The 14,890-nt window shown below is 42.4% G+C and overlaps 1 protein-coding gene across 9 annotated transcripts in view; it reads left to right on the top strand.

The window, feature by feature from the left end:
• CPEB3 (cytoplasmic polyadenylation element binding protein 3) overlaps positions 1 to 14,890 on the top strand; it is a 265,126-nt gene that overhangs the window by 165,657 nt on the left and 84,579 nt on the right. For all 9 annotated transcript variants that reach the window (XM_061402801.1, XM_061402802.1, XM_061402803.1 and 6 more), the window contains one exon: positions 5,472 to 5,653. In XM_061402801.1, coding sequence (XP_061258785.1) covers positions 5,472 to 5,653 — 182 coding nt within the window. The remainder of the gene's footprint in view (positions 1 to 5,471; positions 5,654 to 14,890) is intronic.

Raw genomic sequence — 14,890 nt, 5'->3', positions numbered from 1 at the left:
GCCAATTGCCTGTCATCTTTGGATCTCTCACCTTCTTAACTATTGTTCTGATGAGTCTCTCTTGTCTTTTTCTCCCTAATATTCTGCTATGGATCCTGATATTTTCTTCTCCTCATTCTGCCCTGCCTCCCCCTACCCCAACTGTTGTGAGGATGGCTTTTCTATGGAAATTCTAGAGGAAAACATTTTTTTGAGGTAAATATTCACTAATGTATGGCATACATCTGGAGAACATGATGAATTTTTCTAAGAGCATTTATTCCACACATTCTGTGCAAACATTCTGGTAGGGCACACATATTAGGAATCACATCCTGATTTGTGATTTAGGAAGGAGGAGTATTATAACCATATCTTCTTTGTTCAGTGAAGTGGTAGCAGACAGAAATCATCTTATGTCAAATTGGTCAGCACTCGAAGCTTTTTCTTTCACCCAGTCCCAAGTTCAGAATGAGTTGTCTCAGATAAACTCCAGAATTGGCATACTGACTTAATTCACTGCACTGCCCTTAAGATTAAGGATTTTCTAATGTTGATTGGTATTTGTGAGCTCCCTCCTTTAGGAAAGCACACCCTCACCCGCAGCTGATGTCAAAGGTTGCCATATCAGTGGCAGTTTGAATAACATTAACTTAAAGCTTAAGTAAGACTGGGATGAACTGGTGTTTATGGAGCAGAAACCAGGCCAAGTTAATGTTAAGCAAAGATTTGTGAGTTAAGCAAATGTTAAAGAAAAACAACCCCTGGACAAAACAAAACATTTGAACGCTGCTCTGTGCCCAACAGTATGCCCAGAGTTCTCATATATGTTTAATCCTCATGAAAACCTTGTGAGGTTGTAAGTGGTAGACTTTTCATCATAGAGATAAGGAAACAGAGTTCAAAGGGGGTGATTAGTCAAGACCACAACAATTAAAAAAGCTAAGGCTCAAACTCAGATCTCCAGACTTCAAGTCTGGGACTCTCTACACAGAAGGAAGCTGCTTTATCAGGCTGAGATATGAGATTCTGTCTCCATAACAGTAATAACAGTCAGCCTGGTACCAGCTCGATTTAATCAACTTAAATACTCTTATCGCTAAGACTTAGTTGGTTGTTCATACCATTTATTTGAAAATATTCATAACTTCCCAATATCTCATACAGAGTGGAAGCTTATGAGCATTTCCTCTACTGAGGATACGTGAACGGCTTTGGTGATCCAACTCTGCAATTGTAAACTCAGAAAGTTCACCTTCGAGTTGAATTTTCCTTTCTTTCAGAAGTGCAAGCCTCTTTGTCACCCTGAGGTGCCATATGCCTCTTTCCTGTCTGCTTTGTTATTTCCAAAGAGGAGAAATGGAACTTCTGGATTCATGATTTAAAATCTGAAAAGATGAATGTGTTAGTATTTCCCTCAGGAACCCTCATTCCTGCTCTGTCCCATTTGGCTCTCATAGTATCTTGGACTTCTACATTGCCTTAGGCTAACTTTGAAATCTAATTAAACCTTAGGAACAGGACCCTGGGGTCAGGCAGGATGGGAGAGTCATCATGATTTTCTTTCTGTTGAGCTGATCCCTTTCAGATCTTTATGAAGAATTGGGAGCAAAACAAGTTGGGGTTCAGATTCACCTCCAGGGCATGGTCACCACAACCGAGAGGAATTCACAGACATACTATACGCTACATACAACTGCAGTATTTTTGTTTCCCTCTCTAGTCTGGGACACAAGAGCCAGTGTGTAGGTTAGACTTATAGTAGTATACTGTTCTCATGGAACAGTTGTTTATGAGCTGACTTGAGTTATCATAAGAGCATAGAACATCTTAACCAAAGTACAGAATGCCCTTGGATATGGCTACCAGAACTCGTAATTTCCCACCCCTGTGGTGACCAGCCAGACCCTGTTAACACTAGATGGGAAAGAAAAAAGAGAAGTGGTTTAGAGATATCTGACTTCCTCACAGACTCTGTCTGTGCCTGCTGTCACCTCTATCTGTCTGAATTTCAACCTCTGGGACCCTCATCTTCCTCACGTTAAATGTTAAGAACGTGCTCCTGGGAGATAACACTGTCCTTGTCATCTACAGAGGATGGTTTCACATGAGGATTCACTGTCGTACATTTAGTAGGTGGTTTGACTACATTTTCCAGATAAGACATATCCTTGATCAAAGACTCACATTTCAAGAGCAGGATGGAGTTCATAATGTATAGGTAGATCCGTGAAGGTTTTAGTTGACTTTTACCAGATCCTTACTGCTTTTCTTCTGTTTTTCTCTCTTCCTCCCGAGTAGTTAAAATGGTAGCCCTCTTGCTGGCTCAGCTTCCTCCTCATTCAGAGGAAGGGAATTTATATGGAACTTTCCTACATTAACTGATAATGCTCACTGTAAAGAAATCTTTAAAACCTAGCCTCTCCGAGTAGTTGTATATTATGACATCTGTAGGTGAATTTGTATCTTCCATATAAAAAGTATTTTCAGATTAGAATTTTGTAGGACTTTAGGAAAGCTTGCTTTGTGTTCGTTAGTTACCTATGTAGTAGATGAATTAAATTACTCTTTTTTTTTTTAATGTTTTTTACCAACTGGTTACTTTTCTCAGTAATTAGAAATGCTGTTTAGTACTTCAGTGACATCCCTCTGTCCTTTGAGCCCAGCATTAGTTTAGGCAGCAGGAAGTACACTTTTAATGAGGACTTGCTGACTGAGTAAGGACCAAATACAAACAGCAGTTGTTGAGTTATTATTTACTTTTCTTCAAGGATCATCAGACTATTGAGGTTTTTGTAGCTAAAATATAGGTTAAGGTAGAGAAATGAGTAGTCTTCATATTCTTCCCCCCAAAAAACTTTCTGTAGTCACCTTGGATTCTTTCTTCTAGCTTCTCAATAAATTGTCCTTCACTTGAGTAAGACTTCGTTGGCTCAAATGCCTGCAGGCTCTTGGGTGGCCAAGAAAATGACTGCACATAAGCTTCTAAGTGGAAATTATTAATTTATATAATTTTCATAAAAGCATAAGTGAATGAAGGTTTCTTTTTCCTGTCAGAACTGCTTAACTGCCAGTAGCATCAGCCATGACTGAATCTTTGGGCCGAGAAGATGATTTTCCAACAGCCAGATTCACAAAGTGCTTGTGGAAGGTGCTGTCTCTGGCATCTGTGGATCCCTAAATGTCCTTTGGAGACCAAGATGCCGTAGAACCTCTGGTTACAGTAGTGCTTGTCTTCAGCTGGAGGTTCAAGCTCTCTTTCTAAATTAGACACTTTCTTGAGTCCTTCCTAAGGGTAGGAGACAAGCTCATTCAGTCCTTTGCCAACACTCGTCTCCTGGCCATTCACCAGGCTGAGGGAATGTTCACTGTCTTATTCTATTCCAGAAGAAGCCATGTCTTTGGGAAATTAGTGTTTAATTTCCAGGCCCCAAGGTTACCTATTTTACTAAGCCAACTTGACTAATAAAGGAAATTCATTAACGACTAAGGTGAATAAATTCAGCTTTCGATTTCTTCTTCTCTGTGACTGGAATAACATTAGCTATGTGAGGAAGTCCTTAAGCTATCATAAGTTGTTGAGACAAAGTAAGGACCCACTAAATTCTGATATTCAGGGTACATATGTGATTCTTGGGCTTCCCAGATGGCTCGGTGGTAAAAAAAAGTATCTGCCTACCAAGCCGGAGACTCGGGTTCAATCCCTGGGTTGGGAAGATCCCCTGGAAAAGGAAATAGCAACCTACTCCAGTATTCTTTATTCTTGCCTGGGAAATCCCATGGAAAGAGGAGGCTGGTGGGATGCAGTCTATGGGGTCACCAAAGAGTCAGACACGACTTAGCAACTAAACAGGGACATGATTCTTACTGCACTGTTTGAATGAATGTGATTTCTGGATCCTGCCCCAAGACCGAAGTCAGGGTCCACTTGGGCTCTAACCAGCAATGTTTCTTTGACTGATATGACTCAGTAATTCTGATCATAATGGGATCATTGGGGGTAGCTTTCTGCTCTTCTGTCTTTAAAAGCACTTACTCTCTGGCTTAATTACTGCTAGCTTATTTACTCATCTTCTGAAAATTACCTGTTGGTTGTTAAGTCATTCTTCCTATTAGAAACAGAAGCTTAGAAATCTACTACCAGTATTAAGCAGTCCGGTTTGAAGAAGTCAGATAGAAAGACAGCCTTTCTTTCACAGCAACATAACTTTGTTGCTGCCTCAGCAGCTGCCCATTATAGAAACCAGTAGTACATGGCTTTCCTTCTGTTCATAGAAATCTGGTGGCGTTCTTGCATCATTAAGCCCTTCAGCCCTTGAACCTGCTGCAGAGCTCTCCGGCCACTCCAGCCTGTGCAGCTCTCCTTCTCCCCAGATACTGATTCCTGTGTAGCTCAGCTGTCTGGGGGCCTTTGCACACTGGCTGTGGCCCAGGTCTTCATCTGTCTTCCCTGTCCGCTCCTTTCCAAATACCATGTGTAGGTATTTGAGGAAGTGGGTTCTTGGGTCATTCCCTAGGAGTAGGGCTAAGTCTTTTGGACTTAAAACCATGTGAGTGGCCTGAAAGGAGTGGTCATACCTGGAGGAGGTGCCATCCAGTATCAAGTAAACAGTTAACTTCAGGCAGTTTGGATCCAGGTAAGTAACTGCTGTATGTCTCTCCGTGGTACCTTTTGATGAGGACAGTTGTAGATATCAGACCTTTGGAATGTCCAATTTCCAAATGCCTTCTGTCCAGGTGTTTTGCAGATATACCAAAGAGCTCTAGTGAAGAGTGCAGACCAGACCTCTGGATTTATAGCAGGGTACAGGATGGGTGTGCTTTTACTGCCTTTGTAGCAGCTTAGTGTTTCCTGGTAATTATAAGCACTCAATAAATGTTTATTGCTGCTATTATCATTTTTAGCATTGTTATTTAGAATTTAGTGTGAGAAGTTAGTGTGGAGATTCCTCAGTTGAAATAAACTCAAAATCTTTTATTTTTTAAAAAGTTGTGGAGAGTTATTTCTCGGCTATAAACATATTGCCTCTAGAATTAATTCTTTCTATAGCTTAATCTTAATTTAGTAGTGTGACTTTAGTAATTACTTTTAGCCCTGGGGGTCAGTAAGTAGACTGTTTCTCATTAACTTGTTAGGGCACCTGAGATGCTTTGCCTGCCCAGGGTCCACTCTAGTGGACTAAGCAGTTAGAAATTAGAAAGGAGGGTTGCTGAGAGATCATTTCTTTTATACTGTTGCTGAAGTTCTCATTATGTAAATTTGTGTGTGTGTGTAAATTCTTTCTTTCTTTCTTTTTTCATTTTGTTTTCAAATATCCTATGAGGAGCTCCCCTTCTTGAGTTCTAAGACTGGTGTGGACACTCTTCATGATACTTAACATGGGTTTTCTATTTCTTAGTTACACTGCATGATTCTTCCATATAGTCCTTCCTTCTCCTGGACAAGAGACCCTTCTAAACATTTATACCAAATGGTGTTTATTTTCTTGCAGTTGAACTGGCAATGATCATGGACCGTTTATATGGTGGTGTCTGCTATGCTGGCATTGATACAGACCCCGAGCTGAAGTACCCCAAAGGTGCTGGCCGTGTGGCATTCTCCAATCAGCAGAGTTACATCGCAGCCATCAGCGCTCGCTTTGTGCAGCTCCAACACAATGACATTGACAAACGGGTAAGCAACTGCTTGGGGTATCATTGCTATGGGAAAGAAATGAAAGCTATTCCATGGGCCCCTGGGGAGAAAATCACCTTATGTGGCATTAGTCCATGAGTCCATCTAGGCTGCCTGAAAAAGAGAGTACCCTTGGTATTTAAGGCGTTAATGAACTTTCTGTTTCCTCCATCCCTGGGGCGATGTCACACTTATGAAAGTAATGCTGCACAATTTAGTGAAGCAAACCAGTGCTCTTTAAAAGATGGTGCCAGGACTTCCCTGCTGGTCCAGTGCTAAGGCGCTCCAGTGCAGGGGCCCTAGGTTCCACCCCTGGTCAGGGAACTAGATCCCACATGCCACAACTGAAGATCCTGTGTGCTGCAAGGAAGTCCTGGCGCAGCCAAATAAATAAATATTTTGGAAAAAAAGATGATGCCAACAGCACAGTAACAATGATTGAGAGCCTGTTTGACCCACGTGGTCCTCTTAAAGAACTCGAACTAACATTTAATGTTAACATTCAGGAGTATACATAAAATTTTGAAGTTCCCATTTCTCTTAAACTTGCAAGATCATATGTGATAGCAATTGCTGGAGCTATTGATAGCAGTAGCTGCTTGCTGTCCCCTCTAGTCCCCTCTACAACTCTCTGTCTTTCTCCTGCTCATAGCAAATAGACATATCCATTATCTGTCTCCTTGCTCATTGACGTTGCCTGCCTGGCCAGTCGAGGCACTCAGATTTGCTGTCATCCAAACAGGAGACAGTAGAGCTGGAGAGCATTGGTGTGCTCAGTTGGGTTTGGGAACAGACGCAGGTTTAAATCTTTAAACCCCAGTTCTGCCACTATTTGGAAGCTTGGGGGACTAGAAGGAGTTAGGAGTTAATCTGAGACCTGATTGATAGAGTAATGGAGCAAGGGGGAAAACATCAAGCCTTAAACACCTCCATATGCAATTGTTCAATGGCTGTTAATGCTTCCAGTCAAGGCTGTTTTGGGGGCATACACTGGACGGGAATAAATAAAGTAGTAAATGTGTTTTCTTACCAGGTGTCAACTCCTCTCTGTGGTTGACTAACTGGTTTTGTGTAGCAGACCTAAGTGTGTTAGGAGGTGAAAGTTTCAATGGGTGATGGATTTTTTTTTAAGTCAATAAGATAACATTTTCTTTAAGACATAGATCAAATTACAAAAGCCAGTGCTTAAAATAAACAGTCTATTTGCTACGTCTCTGGGATCCTTAAAAGTAAGTAGTGGTGGTTCGTTTTTTAATTAAAATGAATAATTGTTTTACAAAACTGTGAAACACTCTAAATCAGTGGAAAGTCAGGGGTGATAAAGATTCAACTCCATTCCTACTTTTGAAGCGCCCACAGCACCCCTTTGGTAGCAGTAACTCCCCTACAGACTGTGAGCTCCGCAAAGCTGGGCATGGTGTCCGTCTCATTCTCTGCTTCCCCACTGCTTGATGTGTAGATACTGTTGTTGTTTAGTCACTCAGTCGTGTCTGACTTTTTGCGACCCGTGGACTGTATCCCACCAGGCTCCTCTGTCCATGGGATTTCCCAGGCAAGAATACTGGAGTGGTTTACCTTTAACTTCTCCAGGTGTAGATACAGTAGGTGCTTGGTAAACCTTTGTTGGATTAACAAATGGTGCTCTGTGGAGGGTTCTGTTAACTTCGGCTGCTAGTGGACTTGCTTGTGCCGCTATGTTTGTGAATCTGGAACCCCAGATTGCATTACATTTAGACTGCTGTTGCAGTCAGTGGTGAATCCCAGGCAATAAACTTGACCTGAAAAGCGCTTGTGTTCTCATCTGTATCCAAGTAGCTTTCTTTTTGTTCCCCTCTGAAGCTAGGAGGTGTGAGACTGCTCAGGAGGTAGGTCCTAAAGATGATAGAAGAAGATTCCACTTTTCCTTTGCCCCCACCCTAACAACCCCCTGTCTTACTCCTTCGTTAGAAGGAAGTGCATTTACTCCAGGGTTTATGGTATTCTTTGAACTCCTTTAAGAATCTGGAAAGTTCAGGCAGTATTTGTTTTATTGCCTACCTCTGCTCTCACCTCTGCTATACTCATGCCCTCAGCATTGATTCCCGCAAGACTTAGACCTAGGTAAGGAAGAAAGAAGTGATGTTTCTTTTGTTAGCATAATCACAGGCCATGTTATAGAAAAGTGTTTGGCTCATCAAGCTTCTCAGGAACACCACTGACTGTTTCTGCTCTTTGCATTTGGGTTACCTATACCCTCCATACCTTAGGATGGTCCTTGATAAACATTTAGGGTAGCAGCCAGTTGTAATAGAAGGAGTATGGAGTTTGGAGCTAGAACAGATCCTAGTACATTTAAACCTCTGCTGCACCAATCACCAGACCTCTGGTGACCCCAAACAAGTTACTTAATGCCAAGAGCCTTGGGTCCTCATCTGTAACCCCTGGGGAAAGTCTGAAGATTAAATGGGATTTGAAGATTGAACATCCAGAGTCATATGGCAGTTAAAATGTTTACCTGGCACTTGCTGATTTAACAGTATTCATCTTGCTGGAAGTGTACTTACACTGATGTTGTTAATATTAAATGGCTTGAATTTTATCATTGCTCTGCTGAAGATGCAGTGAAAAGTTACACTGGTTAGTGAAAAGAGCCCTGGGCAGAGTCAGATGGTTGGGTCTAGATGTGGTCCTCTTCCCAGCAGGCTGTGTGATTTTGAGCAGGTCACTCAAAGTCTGAGTTTCAGAATAAGGACAATAATAGTAATAGCTTTGTGTACCCCACTAGATTGTTGAGAAGCCCAGAAGAGATACTGAAAAAGAAAGCAGTACATAGTGTGACTCACTGGGCAGGTGTATAGTGGGACTGTTGTGATGCCACATGGTGTCAAAAGGGATCTGTTGGTTCCTTCAGTGGCCTGGAATGAGAATCATTTGAGTGGGAAAACTGAAAATTACTGCAACTGATGGATTCCCTTCTCTCCCTGTCTCCCAGCTCCATCTTCATGCTCTTTGTTCGCGTTGACCAAGGTGCAGACCATATTCTTTACTATGAGAGATGGAGGCCAGCTTCTGTCTTGAGTGGGGCTCCTTTTCACTGGTTTTCTGTGAATATTGCACTCCCTTCCCCCAAACATTACTCTTTCTTCTCATTTTCTTCTTGCTTTGAACATAGCCAGCGATACCTTTGAGCTTCCCTGGTGGCTCAGACAGTAAAGAATCTGCCTACAGGAGACTCAGGTTAGATCTCTTGGTCAGGAAGATCCCCTGGACAAAGAAATAGCAACCCACTCTAGAATTCTTGCCTGGAGAACTCCATGGACAGAAAGCCTGGTGGGCTGCAGTCCATGGGGTCGCAAACAGTTGGACACACTGAGTAACTAACACTTTCATTTTCAGCAATACCTTATTTTGTTGCCTGTGGTACTCTGAGTCTCTGTTAACTGCACCCTTTGCTGTAGAAGCTTTTTTAGGTTGATTTCACTTTTATGTTTATGTGTCTTCTAAAGGTTGATTTGAGCTTTCCAGAGAGTTCCTATTTTATAAATAAGCAACATTAGTATTTCCTTGCCTGAGAATATAAAATATGCCAATATGCAACAGTTATAGAAACCGTCACTCCTGTAACTTCTGACACTCTCATCTCTACTGTCATCTTACTCATCCATGTCACCATCTTTAGGCAAGTTCAGTTCAGTTCAGTCACTCAGTCGTGTCTCACTCTTTGCGACCCCATGAACCGCAGCACGCCAGGCCTCCCTGTCCATCACCAAACCCATGTCCATTGAGTCGGTGATGCCATCCAACCATCTCATCCTTTGTTGTCCCCTTCTCCTCCTGCCCTCAATCTTTCCCAGCATCAGGGTCTTTTCCAGTGAATCTGCTTTTCATATCAGGTGGCCAAAGTATTGGAGTTTCAGCTTCAACATCAGTCCTTCCAGTGGACACCCAAGACTGATCTCCTTTAGGATGGACTGGTTGGATCTCCTCACAGTCCAAGGGACTCTCAAGAGTTTTCTCCAACACCACAGGTCAAAAGCATCAATTCTTCTTTGCTCAGCTTTCTTTATAGTCCAACTCTCACATCCATACCTGACCACTGGAAAAACCATAGCCTTGACTAGACGGACCTTTGTTAACAAAGTAATGTCTCTGCTTTTCAATATGCTGTCTAGGTTGGTCATAACTTTTCTTCCAAGGAGTAAGCGTCTTTTAATTTCATGGCTGCAGTCACCATCTGCAGTGATTTTAGAGCCCCCAAAAATAAAGTCTGTCACTGTTTCCACTGTTTCCCCATCTATTTGCCATGAAGTGATGGGACCAGATGCCATACTCTTCGTTTTCTGAATGTTGAGCTTTAAGCCAACTTTTTACCCTCCTCTTTCACTTTCAACAAGAGGCTCTTTAGTTCCTCTTCACTTTCTGCCATAAGGGTGGTGTCATCTGAATTTCTGAGGTTACTGGTATTTCTCCCAGCAATCTTGATTCCAGCTTGTGATTCATCCAGCCCAGCATTTCTCATATAATGTACTCTGCATAGAAGTTAAATAAGCAGGGTGACAATATACAGCCTTGACGGACTCCTTTTCCTATTTGGAACCAGTCTGTTGTTCCATGTCCAGTTCTAACTGTTGCTTCCTGACCTGCATACAGATTTCTCAAGAGGCAGGTCAGGTGGTCTTGTATTCCCATCTCTTGAAGAATTTTCCACAGTTTATTGTGATCCACACAGTCAAAGGCTTTGGCATAGTCAATAAAGCAGAAATAGATGTTTTTCTGAAACTCTCTTGCTTTTTCGATGATCCAGCGGATGTTGGCAGTTTGATCTCTGGTTCCTCTTCCTTTTCTAAAACCAGCGTGAACATCTGGAAGTTCATGGTTCACGTATTGCTGAAGCCTGGCTTGGAGAATTTTGAGCATCACTTTACTAGCGTGTGAGATGAGTGCAATTATGCAGTAGTTTGAGCATTCTTTGGCATTGCCTTTCTTTGGGATTGGAATGAAAACTGACCTTTTCCAGTCCTGTGGCCACTGCTGAGTTTTCCAAATTTGCTGACATATTGAGTGCAGCACTTTCACAGCATCATCTTTCAGGATTTGAAATAGCACAACGGGAATTCTATCACCTCCATTAGCTTTCTTTGTAGTGATGCTTCCTAAGGCCAACGTGACTTTACATCAGGATGTCTGGCTCTAGGTGAGTGTGAGTGATCACACCATCGTGATTTTCTGGGTTGTGAAGATCTTTTTTGTACAGGTCTTCTGTGTATTCTTGCCACCTCTTCTTAATATCTTCTGCTTCTGTTAGGTCCCTACCATTTCTGTCCTTTATTGAGCCCTTCTTTGCATGAAATGTTCCCTTAGTGTTTCTAATTTTCTTGAAGAGATCTCTAGTCTTTCCCATTCTATTGTCTTCCTCTATTTCTTTGACTTGATCGCTGAGGAAGGCTTTCTCATCTGCTTGCTATTCTTTGGAACTCTGCATTCAGATGCTTATATCTTTCCTTTTCTCCTTTGCTTTTGGCTTCTCTTCTTTTCACAGCTATTTATAAGGCCTCCTCACACAGCCATTTTGCTTTTTTGCATTTCTTTTCTTGGGGATGGTCTTGATTCCTGTCTCCTGTACAATGTCATGAACCTCCATCCATAGTTCATCAGGCACTCTGTCTATCAGATCTAGTCCCTTAAATCTGTTTCTCACTTCCATTGTATAGTCATAAGGGATTTGATTTAGGTCATACCTGAATGGTCTAGTGGTTTCCCCCACTTTCTTCAATTTAAGTCTGAATTTGGCAATAAGGAGTTCATGATCTGAGCCACAGTCAGCTCCTGGTCTTGTTTTTGCTGACTGTATAGAGCTTCTCCATCTTTGGCTACAAGGGATATAATCAGTCTGATTTCGGTGTTGACCATCTGGTGAAGTCCATGTGTAGAGTCTTCGCTTGTGTTGTTGGAAGCAGGTGTTTGCTATGACCAGTGCATTCTCTTGGCAGAACTCTGTTAACCTTTGTCCTTTTTCGTTCTGTACTCCAAGGCCAAATTTGCCTGTTACCCCAGGTGTTTCTTGACTTCCTACTTTTGCATTCCAGTCCCCTATAATGAAAAGGACATCCTTTTGGGGTGTTCGTTCTAAAAGGTCTTGTAGGTCTTCATAGAACCATTCAACTTCAGCTTCTTCAGCATTACTGGTTGGGGCATAGACTTGGATTACCATGATATTGAATGGTTTGCCTTGGAAATGAACAGAGATCATTCTGTCGTTTTTGAGATTGCATCCAAGTACTGCATTTTGTACTCTTTTGTTGACCATGATGGCTACTCCATTTCTTCTAAGGGATTTCTGCCCACAGTAGTAGATATAATGGTCATCTGAGTTAAATTCACCAATTCCAATCCATCTTAGTTTGCTGATTCCTAAAACGTCGATGTTCATTCTTGCCAATCTCTTGTTTGACCGCTTCCAAGTTACCTTGATTCATGGACCTGACATTCCAGATTCCATTGCAGTATTGCTCTTTACAGCATCAGACCTTGCTTCTATCACTAGTCACATCCACAACTGGGTGTTGTTTTTACTTTGGCTCCATCCCTTCATTCTTTCTGGAGTTATTTCTCCACTGATCTCCAGTAGCATATGGAGCACCTGCCGACCTGGGGAGTTCATCTTTCAGTATCTTATCTTTTTGCCTTTTCATACTGTTCATGGGGTTCTCAAGGCAAGAATACTGAAGTGGTTTGCCATTCCCTTCTCCAGTGGACCACATTCTATCAGACCTGTCCACCATGACCCGTCCATCTTGGGTGGCCCCACACAGCATGGATTAGTTTCATTGAGTTAGACAAGACTGTGGTCCGTGTGATCAGATTGGCTAGTTGTCTGTGACTGTGGTTTCAGTCTGTCTTCCCTCTGATGCACTCTCTCAGTGCCTACTGTCTAACTTGGGTTTCTCTTACCTTGGATGTGGGGTATCTCTTCACCTTTTAGGCAAAAGGTGGTTTTTTTAATTTTTAAGGTAAGACTTTTAAATTTAAAAGGTAAGACTTTATACCCTTTTGAAGTATAATTCATATACCATACAAATCCAGCACCACAGTTCGAAGGGATCATTAGAGGCAGGGAATCCTACTTATTAACCTGTGCTCTTCAAAGTCACAGTAACAAGGTAGGCTGGGCTGTTGCAAATTTCTGCCCCCTGCTATGTATTAATTAAGGTCCCCCAAGAATATGTCACCTGTTGTAGTGGGCTGATAAATCTACACATCAGCAAGCTTTATGCCACATTTGCACAGCAGTGAGAAGACTCCAGAGGTGGAAGAAACTCTAAATGGTGGTTCTTTACAGCAGGGTTCCCCACCATCCAGGCCATGGACCAGTACCTCCTGTCATATCAGCAGTGGCATTAAATTAGAAACAAAGTGCACAATAAATGTAATGTATTTGAATCATCCGAAAAGTATCTCCCTCACCTCAGTCCATGGAACAATTAACTTCTACAAAACGGGTCCCTGATGCCAAAAGAGATGGCGACCACTGTCTTACAGATCAGGACTGCTGCCATGATCTTGACTCTGCCACTGTGCCCAGAGGTCTGAATGGGAGTACTTTGCACATGGGTGACACTCAGTAAACGTGTAGAATAAATTAGGATGATATGTGAGGGAGCAGGGACTGGGAGTAACCCTGGAAGGCTGTCAGTGATACTGGCGTGAGTCACTGGCATCTCTCACCTGGACATCTACAATTGGTTCCTCATTGGTCTCCCCAGTTCAACTTTAGCCCATCTCCAATTCATTCTTTGCATTAAAAACTAAAGCACTTTGGGCTTCCCTGGTGGCTCAGTGGTAAAGAATCTGCCTGCCAGTGCAGGAGATGTGGGTTTGATCCCTGGTCTGGGAAGATCCCACATGCTGCAGAGCAACTAAGCCCATGATCCACAACTACTGCGCTTGTGCTCCAGAGCCCGGGAACTGCAGGCACTGAGCCTGCACGCCGCGGCTCCTGAAGCCTGCTCACCCTAGAGCCCATGCTCTGTGACGAGAGAGGCCACTGCAGTGAGAAGCCCGTGCCCTACTAGACAGTAGCCCTGCTCAGCACAACTAGAGAAAAGTCCATGTGGCAACAAAGACCCAGCACGGCCAGAAATAAGCAAAAAATGAAAAAAAAAAAAATCTAAAGCAGTCTTTAAAGAATCATGATTTAAATCACATCTTTCCCTCCCTTAAACCTTTTGATTATGTTCTACTGCCCTTAGGTTCGAGGTCAAAGTCAATTAACACTGCCTACATGACCTTCCGTGTACTACATACTGCCTCTGCTTCAGCTCCCGTTTCCTCATCTGGGTCTTTTTCTCGTGTTTTACAGGGTGATTATGGGTAGTTACCTCTTCCTGCCTAAAACCCACTTTTCCTTATTTGTGACAATTTTAGGAATCCTTTCTTCAGTGGTGTTTACAGCTTTCCCATAGATCATTGTCATAATCCCATCTGTTATTCCTTTGTGGCATTCAGTACCTCTATAATGAAGCAATCCTAAAGGAAATCAAATCTGAATATTCACTGGAAGGACTGATGCTGAAGTGAAGCTCCAATATGTCAGCCATCTGATGTGAAGAGCCAACTCATTGGAAAAAAAAAAAAAACCCTGATGCTGGGAAAGATTGAAAGCAAAAGAAGAATGGGATGGCAGAGGATACGATGATAAGATAGCATCACTGACTCAATGGACATGAATTTGAGTAAACTCTGGGAGACAGTAGAGGACAGAGGAGCCTGGCTAGCTACAGTCTATGGGGTTGCAAAGAGTCAGACACGACTTAACAACTGAACAACAAAAAGGAAGCAATGCTTTGTTTAATGTCCATCTATGCGTGGCAACCCACTGCAGTATTCTTGCCTGGAGAATCCCATGGACGGAGGAGCTTGGTGGGCTACAGTCCACAGGTCGCAAAGGGTCAGACATGACTGAGCAACTTCACTCAGTCGCTTCCAGACCGTACAATCAGTGAGGGCAATGATTGTGTCTCTTGTATTAACTCCTGGATACTCAATAAGTGACACACAGTGGACCCACATTAATTAATTATATTTGAATGAATGAATGCTGATGACTTGAGAGCTTCCTTCGGCCTGTCCAGCTGTCCACCAGAGGGCACTCTGTACAGCTTTCTTTTTTTACTTAGTTAAGTGCATTCACTTGAATTAATAAAGATGTTTAGGTTTTGCTGTTTGCGTATCAAAAAGTATTCTTTAACACTTATAGTC

This window comes from Bos javanicus, chromosome 26 (genome assembly GCF_032452875.1).
Source record: "Bos javanicus breed banteng chromosome 26, ARS-OSU_banteng_1.0, whole genome shotgun sequence".
Classification (NCBI taxonomy): domain Eukaryota; kingdom Metazoa; phylum Chordata; class Mammalia; order Artiodactyla; family Bovidae; genus Bos; species Bos javanicus.
Note: the sequence above shows the minus strand (reverse complement) of the source record. Positions and strands in the feature narration are given on the sequence as shown.